The sequence below is a fragment of the Coffea eugenioides genome, chromosome 11 (assembly GCF_003713205.1).
Source record: "Coffea eugenioides isolate CCC68of chromosome 11, Ceug_1.0, whole genome shotgun sequence".
NCBI classification, from domain to species: domain Eukaryota; kingdom Viridiplantae; phylum Streptophyta; class Magnoliopsida; order Gentianales; family Rubiaceae; genus Coffea; species Coffea eugenioides.
The window spans coordinates 40,690,132-40,701,672 of record NC_040045.1 but is presented as its reverse complement, the minus strand read 5'-3'; the positions used below and the strand labels follow the sequence as shown (position 1 = coordinate 40,701,672).

The 11,541-nt window shown below is 39.4% G+C and overlaps 1 protein-coding gene across 1 annotated transcript; it reads right to left on the bottom strand.

The window, feature by feature from the left end:
- Positions 1-2,403: 2,403 nt before the first annotated feature.
- LOC113754440 (LOB domain-containing protein 40-like) lies at positions 2,404-3,534 on the bottom strand. The gene is made up of 2 exons (XM_027298850.1): positions 3,277-3,534; positions 2,404-3,028 (listed from the first exon to the last, which is right to left on the bottom strand). The coding sequence occupies exons 1-2, from the start codon at positions 3,464-3,466 to the stop codon at positions 2,448-2,450; spliced, it is 771 nt and encodes a 256-aa protein (XP_027154651.1). The 5' UTR covers positions 3,467-3,534; the 3' UTR covers positions 2,404-2,447.
- Positions 3,535-11,541: the final 8,007 nt, after the last annotated feature.

The window sequence follows — 11,541 nt, the reverse complement described above, 5'->3', positions numbered from 1 at the left end:
AAGAAAAAGGTACACAATAGAAAGTGCAAATTTCATATTCATACTTAGTTGAGGTATATAACTTATATACACTACAATAATAATTAAATTAGTATATATTTTTTAATTAAATTAAATTAGTATATCAGTTTCACCCATTATTGTTATTTGATGATGTATAAATTTTTAATTTTTTTTGGCTTAAGGAAAAACTTAAGCCTTGCAAGGGGAAAGAGAAAAAAAGAGGATTTGAGAGTCGAATCAGGAACTTTGCAGCCACTTGGCTAATGTCCTTATTAGCTAAACTAGGTCTTAGAAACAAATTATGTATAATTATTTGACAAATGCTCCACAAGATATTACTTTAACTATAGTGATATGACATGAAATGTTCTTATACTCTAGTTTCGAAGTTAAAATAGAGAGAGAGGAAAAAAAAAAAAAGAATACTTGGTTTAACAATTAAAAGAAAATTCCTCAAAAGATTAAGATCAAAGAAAAGGAATTAAAAACAAGTTCAAGTAAAAGCCAAGACTAAATACTTGTGAGTAGTTACAACAAATTAAACACACACTAATAAAGAAAAGAACAAAACAGTCACAAATCCTGACCTGGTCGCCCTAAATTCATGGGACAAGCCCTGCAATGGATGGAGTGACCCGGCCCCATGGGCGTCTGCTTCCGGAATGCAGCTGAAAGCCTGAAACTTGGCAACTCCAAGCTCCAAGGGCAGCTGCATGAACAGCAGTTGTCAAATTGCAGCATGCTGTCCACGTGCACCTCCATGCCTCCTGACCTCACTTCTTTCTCTCTCATTTTTTCACACAAAACAATACAACCTATAGCTACTTCTCACTTTCCCAATCTCTTTTGGCTGCATTGCCATCCGCCATTGTCACTTCTCAGCACCTTCCGAAAAGGAACAAATTTTTTTTCTGTGCGACAGCTTTAAACTTTTGTCTCTGCCAACGTGTAGATACAATTTTCTGTGTTTCGATGCTATTGGAGTTTTAGTCGAATCTGAGATAAATTGTAAACTGAACTTCACAAAATTAATTAACACTCTCGTACGCGCATGTATTGCAAAAGAGGGGAAAAAATGCTAGTAAAAGGTACAATATACTTGTAGTGTTTCAACCATTCTACCACCCTTTTTTTATTTAGACCGTAATAAAGCTACTTAATTGGTCAAGTCAAACTATCCGACAAAACTAAAACAAGGATGCAAGAGAATTTATACCATGTTAATAAAAAACTAAGACCAGGGTTCAATCGAGGAAGCGGTGTTTTGTTTTTTAGATTTACGTTATACACACTGATAGTACATACATTAGCGGGTACGAACCCATATTGCTACATATACAAAAATTGAAGTTCAAAAAAAGTATAACCATATATACCTGTTGGTGTGTCAGTGCATATAAGAAACCCTTTTTGTTTTAATGTATTAATTTGCAACAGTGTCAAGAATACAACTGAATATTGTATTAGAAGTTACTATTCTTTATTATTATTGGCATGCACTTAAGGTTCTAGCCGACTAATTTAGCAAATTAGTTTTTTTTTATGGAAGTGGATGGAGGTGCACGCAAAAACCTAATACAGTGGAGGCGTGTAGGATTGGGATACACGACTTTCAGGGGATTAGTGAAGTAATAAAAGTAGCCTCCTACAGAGGACCAAAATCAATCTGCGAAACTTTGCTTTAGATAAAGCAAGAAGCGCGAAGAGGACCAGAGGAGTGTGCTGTGCCCCGTCTGGTCCGATAGTGGTTTAGTTCCCTTCGGATTATCTCTGGACCTCCTTAGGTCCGTCCCCTTTCCCTTATCGTCTAAAAAAAAGACCAGAGGAGTGAACAACAGACGCAATAGTAATGCCAATTCTTAATTATTAGCCATATTACCACCCCCAAAACCTCAAGTGCTGATGAGCTATAGTTATAAGCTTTTAAAGCAAAATTTCCTAAATTTGCTTAAAAACAAGTTTCTTGGATTTATTTCTCAAACTTTCCGCGTAACGTATGAACGGTGAAAAAACAATGTCAAAATCCTGCTATTAATGAATTTATTAGGTCTCTCACCCAATAAATATTGAATCTACCTAGTTCACGAACGTGAGTGATATGTGTCTCCAAATGTGCACGATTATTCTTATATCTCCCGGAAAGAGGGAGAATTAAAATAAAAAAGATAGGCCAAATCTTGTGAGTTATAATTAGTTGAGAACATTTTTGTATGTAAAATATTCTACATATAATATCTTTCCACCTCCTGTACATCATCAAAATTAGTCATAACTCAACCCTGCAAATGCTAAAAAACTCACAAGCTTTGACACTTGACTAAAAAAAAAGGGAAAAGTAAGGACTTAAAACTCAAGAGGTAACAACAATCTAATTCTCTAAAAGATCAGCACAAAAGCAAGAGCCGCCAAAATCTGGTACCGTATTCTGCTTAGACGCGTCTGCATCAGAGGCGTCTTCCACCAGCAGACAGGTGGGTGCGTACCACTGGATTCACCCCTAAAGTCAGGTCCAAAACCAAGTCATCATCTTCACCAACCATGATGGTCTCGGACTTCACAACCCGACCCTGTTCAGCCCGGTTCACCAGAGTGGGCTCCACTGTTTCGACCGAGAACGAGTCATGACTCGGCGCCCTCTTGATCAACTCCTCCTCGGAACCATCGTTCTCTTCATCGTCATTCCAGCCGGTGATACTAAACTTAGTTGTCTCGTTCATGAACTCAGGCACCGAGTCAACCTGGCTTTTGAAACCCGACCTCTTGAACCGGTTCCGGGTCCTAACCCGGTGAATCCCATTTGACTTCTTGCTGAGGTGACGTATGTCACAGTCCTTGAGGGGCGTGATAGGGTGTCCCCCTGCTGCAGCATCATCGGTAGAGACTTGCATGATCGGAGAGCCCTCCAAGACTGCCTCCACAGCTGCTTGGCAGCGTTGCCAATTTCCAGACCACAGCAACCCCACGGATCCATATATAGGGTTGATGATTCTCCCACATGCTTCATAAAGCAGTGACCTGAATATCTCTGTACACATAACCAAAAAAAAAAAAAAATCAGCACATTGAAATTCAGGTAACATCCAATTATATATTTGCATATGGAACACTATCTTGTTACAAAAGTCGCAGACTTTAGGTGCAGGGAGGAGGGACAGTCACCTCCAAAGTTGAAAAAATCCAATATAAATCCTTAAGAGTTTTTTTTAAAAAAATTTAAAATCTAAAACTTTCTGAGTCCGTCCATAACTAAACTGGGATATATGTGTGATATACCTGGGCGGAGGTGATCAGGGCCAGCATTGATGAGGTTGACGAGGCCGGCACGGCCGTAAAACTTGGCAAGAAAGACGGTAGCATTGGCTTGGGATTCAGGGGTTTTGATCCATTGAAGGCATGGTCTAAGTGTGCAGTCTTCACCGCAGCCTTTGCGGAGGACTCTGCAGCCATTGCAGCTCATCCTCATATCAGCTCAAACACTCTACAGACGCAGAGAGAAGAGGGGAGAGTGGACTAGGAAGAGAGAACTCTCTGAAAAACTGTGAGAAGCAAGGGATAGAATGGGAGGAAGAAAAGAGAAGGGGTATTTATTGTGGGAGTAGAAAGCTAATGAGGGATGACCCGCAAGCGGCTTCCTCCAATAGAGATCACTGGGACGATAGCACACGAAAACTGTATATTTTATAATATACATATATATATATTGCTTAATAAAGAATTAATGCAAGTTGGTTCGTGATGCTAAAGATTAAAATATTACCACCAATTACTTTGGGGTTCTGCATGATGTCTTACATGGGTAGTACGTACGACATCTTGTGTTTTAATTTTAACGTTGGACAAAGTTTTGGTAGAAGCTCCTCTTGGTCGTTGATGAGAGTTTCAATTAAGTCGACTTGGCAGCAATTCCAAGTTTTTTTGTATTTGTAATTTATTAGTGTTACTTTTTGCATTTATTGATAGAGAATTATTTATGTAGTTAGTTTAGATTAGTCATGCATGTTCCCTAGGATCTCCTATGACTCTGTGATTAGGGTAAATCAGCTGCCTAATGTTTTAAATGAAAGGAATTAACTTTAAACCGAAATGAAAAGAGAACTAAGATATAAGAATATTAGCTGGATTAGGTAATTTTCCGTCCAATATGAGGATAGCATGAAAAGAATTCTGCATCTTGTCAAAACAATTAATATAATTAACACAAATAGTTCTTTGTAATGAGACCTATATATGGATAAAATACACATTTGTGTGGGATTTGAACCCAATAATATATGTTTTGCTCTCAATATATGGATTCCTAATTAGCATCCTAGTTTATTTATCACCAAATCAACGTGTGTAGACACAATAATGTTGATTAATTTTTGCTATTAATTCCCTTATTGTTCAAATTAAGTTATTCATGCAATGAAAGTAAGAACTTTTTCATGATTCTCTTTGCTCACTTGGCTTGTTGACTTGTTATAAAAGTGCCAAAGACTCGTAGTAGTTGCAACTTTACTTTTCTCCAATAAAATGTTTTTCTGCAAGTGCACTATTTCACAAAGAAAGGGGAAAAAAAGTGCAAAATAGAATGGTCGTAAAAAAAAAAAAGGGGGGATTTTCATTTTTCAATTAAAAAAAATAGACTAAAAAACTAAATAGGGTTTTTGACTGTAAATTAGGCACAACCTGGAGGGTGGAATCTAGATATAAAATGGACAACATGCGAGGATGGAGAAATCATGTGTAAAAATCACGCCATAAAAGATTCCGTTTCTTCCAGAACAGGTGCTAAAGTCGTGCGTGATGAGCACGTGAATAAGCCTCTAAACACCGTGCGGTTCGCCACAAACGCCCCGGAAAACACCTTCCCCGCCCCCCAGCCTCCCGATTTTCAGGAAGTATCTTTTGGCACCCATAATTCGTTACGCTTTTTCACTTAAAAGTTTCCCAAAATTAGGCTGAAGGCAAAAAAATTAAAAAAAAAATAAAAAAAGCCCTGTTCGGGTGAGAGACTATGGGCGCCTAATGCCTTCAGCCTCCGGTTTTACTATAACCATAAAACCTCTTACGTTAATCTATCCTAACACACAAGATTTTGGATTTTTGCATTATTTTGTCCTCTAAATTGAGCTTTAAGAATTAAGAACTCCTAAACTCCTTCCAATTGTGTAGCCCATGTTACTAATTGGGAGAAGTTCAATGTTATTGTGCAACTTTACTAGGAATTGGACTTTATTACTAATGCATAAGCAGCTAGTAACATTCGGTTAATTTGATCTGGAATTGTTAATAGCAGTGGAAGGTAGTGATTGAATTACTAGTTTGAGGTACTTTTTGTCAACCATGAGCTTCATAATTGGTTTCAACAGGAGGGAGCTACCATATTAGACAAAAATGTCAAAATCTAAAAGATAGATAGTTGTAAATGCTCTTCTAATGCTAAATTGCCAAGCAAAGAAAAATAATGTGGAGGAATTAAAAACATTCCACCAAACAACTTCAAAAGTGTGAACTCAATGAACATCATTTTTGTATCTGAATTGCATTTATGGGTACATATGGCACTTTTATTAATGGTTTTACTTAAGTGTTAAAATTTGCCAAAGCATGCATATGGCGAGTTAGTCTTATATACTTTGATAGTGTATAACTGTTACCATTGAACGCATGACGCATATGCAAAATTTGAATTTTAAATTCAAATTTAAATTAGTTTTCATACATCTAACGATGATAGTATATACAAAATTAATCATTTTTTTTAGTGATTTTACTACTTTGGTCGTGTTTAAGTGTCAAAATCTATGAAAGAATACATATGGCATTTTTTTTTTATTATTGGCTTTACTGCTTTGGTCATTTGTGAGTGCCAAAATTTGTGATAGCATGTTAAACCAATATGTATGTAAGTAGACAAGTTTGACATGTTTCACACAATTGGTTTCATATAATCCTAAAATGTTGTGCAACTTACATTTTTCTTTTAGTTTATGATGTCCACTATTTGTGTAATTTTCAACAAATTGATCATATATAGTTGACTTTCAAAATTGTCAAATAGTATTAAAAAAATTGGTCTTTTCTATTTTTAGATTATATTATTAATAGGTGTCCAAATCAAATAATTCAGTAGTGCCATGATTGGCCAATTAAAAATTAAGTCACTTTATTAATTTTCAAAGATTTACTCTTCATTATTATGTAATCCACTAAAGGGAACTAAGATAAACTGGTCATTCAAGCTAGGACATGAGAAAGTTAAGAAATAAAAATGAATTGATTGAGTCACAATTTTAAGTTAGAATTAGAATTGACTCGCAACTTGCTAGTGCTTCTACCCACCCCAAAATGACCACCTGATCAAAGATAATCGCGACGCTTAACAAAAAAATTGCCTAAACAATGCAAATATCTCCTGTGATTGAAGCATCTAATCATCGATGTCAACTTAATAATTTTGGTACTCTCTGCATATATTGGGATAATTAATGGCACAGCCTATGAGGTTGGAGGATCTTAATTTCTTATCCCAAATATAGCTATTTTTCAGCTCTTTCTCATTCCGGGCAGTTCATTTAACAGCCCCATTAAATTGTTCATGTTATCTATACAAGTCTGAGCATAACTGTTCCATACACATGATCACATACGTACACCCTGAGAAAAGGATTGGTCAGTGATCTCTGTACATTTCCATATGTGGTTTATACTGCTTTGATCACAGCTCGTATGACAAATCATTTTACGACCTTTTGTTTTATGTGCAGAGATAAAAGTGTAAGAACCATTTATGACCCAAATGCACAATAAAAGATTTCCCGAAATTTTACCCGATTCAATAACCGGAGCCTAATGCCAATGCAGCTCTTACTCTACAATTGATGTGGTTGATCAAGTTGCCCCGACTTCAAGTGTTGATCCAGCTGGAAAGATTCCAACGAGTTTGATCAACCGTGCGTACCAATAATTTAGATTCTAAATTTTTATTCTTTTACTAATACAACTTATGTACATGCATACTTTTTTAATGTTACTTTTTCTAATTGACTAACTTTGTTATCAAAACCTTAATCTCAGGGAAGGTTTGTGTAATTTTACAAACTTCAGGGGAAGCTAGTGAAATTGTCAAAAACCTCAGGAGGAGCTTCTGAAATTATGCCTTGAATTAGTGTATACTTTGTTTTTTTAGTTCAATGGAAGATTTCATACCTTGTAAGAGGAAGAGAAAAAGAAAAGAGTTTGAAAGTCAGGACCTGATATCTTCTCTTGAATTAGTGTGCATACTTCTTGGAAGTAAGAAAATGAGCTGCGTAGCTTCAATGAGAGCAAATACAAATAATTTATTGGCTTCACTCGAAGAAGACTTCGTATTATGACCATATTTACGAGAACAATCTAGGCCAATTTTCTTTTCTCTTTCCATTTTTCCTCTGTATGTTTTGTTTGTGTTTACTCAAGTAATGGGGTTGAGACTTTGTACTGGATACTAGCTTGCATGCATACGATGGGAATCTGTACTGGAGTCTTTTACACTGCGACGTGATAAATTCTTTTTCTGAGACAACTGAATCCTGAAACCCTATTCATTTCAAGATTGTAAGAGTTTTTACCATGTGAAATTTGATTAAATTACACTTGTGCCAGAAGGGAAAACAAAAAACAAAAATCTTTTACTTAATTTTGTAGGCAAAGGTCTGAGTATTTTTCTCAGTTTGTCTATCTGGGCTGTAACTGGCCCAGTAATGTTCGGTCAGACTTCTGGGACATCCAATGCTTTGTTCATCTTGTTTTCAGGGTCTGAAAGTTGTGGACTATTTTCGTAAATAAATAAACCTTACAGATATTATGAACACTACTATTTGGTCTCTTCTCCTCCAACCCCTACAACCACCCCCTCCCCCCCCAAAAAAAAAAAATAAAGACCAAGCAAAAGGGAAAAAAGAGAAGGGAGAAAGATATGAAATCATTTGGGAAAAATGAAAATGGTGGAGGCAATTGGAAAAGAGTGGATTGGGTGACAGGATGGGTACCTTTCGATGATTGCATCATCTTGATTAAGAAACCAAGTGTTCAGGGATGGATTGTGCTCTATTTTGGGCTTTGGTCCATAGCTTAGCTTGGACCAATTTCGTCAACTAATGTATAATGTTACTCCTTATTACTGAAAAACTATGTGGCCCCGCCCCCGCGTTTAGTTTAGTACACTGGAATGCTCAAAATGTAAAGTTCTTTCTACCCAAAATTTGTTTCGATGTGTGGAACATAAGTGAGAATAGAACGTGCATTCCATTTTTAATGTTTGCTATAATGAATTTTTAGATGTCATGTTGGAATAAATTCTATGCAAATTTGAATTAATTATCTTGAAATATAACATAGGACAGTATGTGTTTTTCGTTTTAGTGTATTTGTTTGTGCTATGCTATTTGCTTACTTTGTACAGGGAATTTTGAATTTTTTTTCTTTATTTTAAGGATAAATTATGTACTTATTGAAATACTTGATGATAATATCTATTAATTATGAAATATGAAACTTTATTCTAGTTTTTCTTTTCACTAGTAGTATAATTACCAATTTATAAAAAATTAAATTACATGAAATCATGCATTCATGTTCTCTTTTTTTTTTTATGTTTTCATTGTGTATCAAGTGCAAAAAAAGAAATCCATATACATTGTGTACAAAAGTTTAGAAAAATAATATCTTAAACTTAACAAAGAAAAATATTTTAAACAACTAGATTCATTCTTTAAAATAATTATGGTCTAATATTTGGTAACAGAGTAAAGAGATGTACAAGGATAAATTTAACCCCAATAATTCTGGACATTCCAGGATAAAGTTAAAAAGAAAATTTTTATTAGAATTTTATGAGGAATGCCGAACTCCCGAATTCCAACGAACCCACAATAGTTCACTTGAAACTTTCAGGATGGTCCTGCCGACCTCCTGGGTCGAGCGTTAAACTTTCAGAATCCTTCAAAGGCTTTTCCACCGTGCCGACCTCCTGGGTCGAACACACCTCTTGGGTCGAGCGTTAAACTTTCAGAATCCTTCAAAGGCTTTTCCACCGTGCCGACCTCCTGGGTCGAACACTCTCGTGATAGACTCCGTAGCCCCCCACTAGGACATTTAGCGAGGGAACGCTAAGTGTGCTAGTGTAAGATTAAAACTCAGAAGACAAACAAATAACTTGAAAGTCTAGCCTTTATTGAATGATGTAACTGAAATTCGAAAGAATCAGACAACTGAAAATCCTGGTCTAACCTACGCTACAAATAGGGCTGTCAACGGGCCGGGTCCGGGCCGGAATTCATTATTCCGGACCCGGACCCGAATTACTATGCCGGATCCGGATCCGACCCGTTTACCCGACGGGTCTTTTATTCTATGTTCCGGATCCGGATCCGGCGGGTCCCGGATCCGGATCCGGGTCTACCCGAACAAATTTACCAAAATTTATAATTTCTAATAAAAATGAGAAAAAAATATATTTGTAAACTAATTTCTAACTAATGCAAAGAAAAAACCAAATAAGAAAAGAAATCAAATTAACTTTATTAAAATACATCACCCTAATCAAATTATATTGATAAATATATATTTTTTAAATTATTAATTCATTTATATCCGGATCCGGGTCTAATACGGGTCGGAATACTATATTCCGTATCCGACCCGTTTTTTTGTTTGGCAAAACGGATCCGGATCCGGATCCGGGAAACGGAATTAAATCCCTACCCATACCCGCAATAATTTCACGGATCCGATCCGGATCCGGGTCTAGACCCGACCCGTTGACAGGCCTAGCTACAAACAGTCGCAGATTGGAGAAGTGCCAGGTGCGGGGTACCTCGGATCCATCCATCCTTGCGAGTTTGCAGTACCCAGCTCGGTTTGCCTCTAAGACCTTGTACGGCCCTTCCCAGTTAGGATCAAGCTTATTGGAGCCATGAGTTCGGCTGACCGAGTTCTTCCTCAGGACCAGGTCGCCCGGCTGGTACTATACGGACCTAACCTTGGCGTTGTGGTAGCGGGAGATCTGACTTTTGTACTTAGCCATTCGCACCGCTGCTTCCTCACGCTTAGCCTCCAGCGTGTCCAAGTTATATCTCAGCTTTTCCTCGTTGGTCGTCGCAACGAAGTTCTGTGTCCGGAGCGAGGGGAGACCAATCTCCGCGGGTACCACCGCTTCTACTCCGTAAGTTAGAGAGAACGGGGTCTCATGGGTTGCCGTCCTGGCGTAGTGCGGTAAGTCCAAAGGACACTAGGAAGTTTATCCAGCCAGTTAGACTGGGCGAGCTCCAGTCTAGTCTTCAGCCCCTGCAGGATGGTTCGGTTGACATTTCTCCACCTGACCGTTTGGCCTGAGGGTGCCGACCGAGGTGAAGTGCTGGTTATCCCGAGCTCTGCGCACCAACTTTTGAAGGGATTTTCAGCAAAACTGTCGCCGCGTTGTCGGATATCAGGACATGCGGGATTCCCAAAGCGGCAGACATTTTCCAGAAGATTCTGAATCGCTCTACCCGAGAAATTGTGCAGGAGTGATAAACACCAGAACCCCGCACTGAGGGGGATTCTTCCGCCCTCTGCGGGGTGGCCCTCGGGAGCCTCCCGGAACCCTAGCTGCCGCGCACCCTTGTTGGTTCCCGTGGGCCCGGGGTTGCAAGCCCAGCTCGGGTCGACCCTGGCTGCCTCGTGTACAGGCCCAGGATGGGGTCTCTGCACTAGCCCTAGATTAGGTCAGGCTCCCGGGTAGACCTGATCTATCGCTTAGCCACGTGGAAGCCCATCATCACACCGTTCTGCCGCGGTCACCCCCGGTGCAGTGCTGACATTGGGAAGCGGCGTCCGCGTCCTTTCAGTTGTCGCGTCCCTTCGGTCTCCGTACCCCCATTTAATGCGTTCACATGGGGCGGTTCAAATTCAAGTAACCGTTTCCCCCCATTTTGTTCCCTATAAATAGCGGCCGCCAAAATCCGGTTAACTCTATTTGTCATTTTCCCCTTTTCTCGTGCGTTTCCAACTCCCAGTAGTGCATTTCCGGCCAACAGCACCCAGATTCCGGCGACCGGTCCACCCCTTTCTTCGCTCCGATCATCAGTAAGTCCCTCCCCCTCTTTTTTCGCATTTCCTTTCCTCCTTTTGCTACCCTTTGCATTTTATGTCGGGCCTCTCCGACGTCACTTCCACCGCCTCCCAGACTCCAGTCTGCCGTAGAGCCACCAGAATCTTCATCTCCTCTTCATCTTCATCTTCATCATCTCCCATTCCTGATTTGCTTGAGCCTGTCGACATCATGAGCTCACCATCCGCCCACTCTCCTTCTGCCCAACTCCGGATGGAGGCGGCCGAGCTCGATGCCTTCATCGAGCAGCAAGCCACTTCTGTCCCCTCCCCCAAGTCGCCGCATAACTCTCCTGGCGGAGCCCAGGAGGGAGCTGGGAAGGACAGGGACTCCTCAGAGGGGACCCCTGCTGCCGAGCAGGGGGATGACCCTGGGTTCAACTACGGCCACCCCGACCGGGAGGAGACCACCCTCTCGCCCGA

Bases quoted from the DNA above. Each gene is read 5' to 3' on its own strand.
- LOC113754440 (XM_027298850.1), bottom strand. From the start codon at position 3,466: ATGAGGATGAGCTGCAATGGCTGCAGAGTCCTCCGCAAAGGCTGCGGT. The intron at 3,029-3,276 runs GTATATCACACA...TTATGTGTACAG, and splicing joins CCCTGATCACCTCCGCCCAG to AGATATTCAGGTCACTGCTT.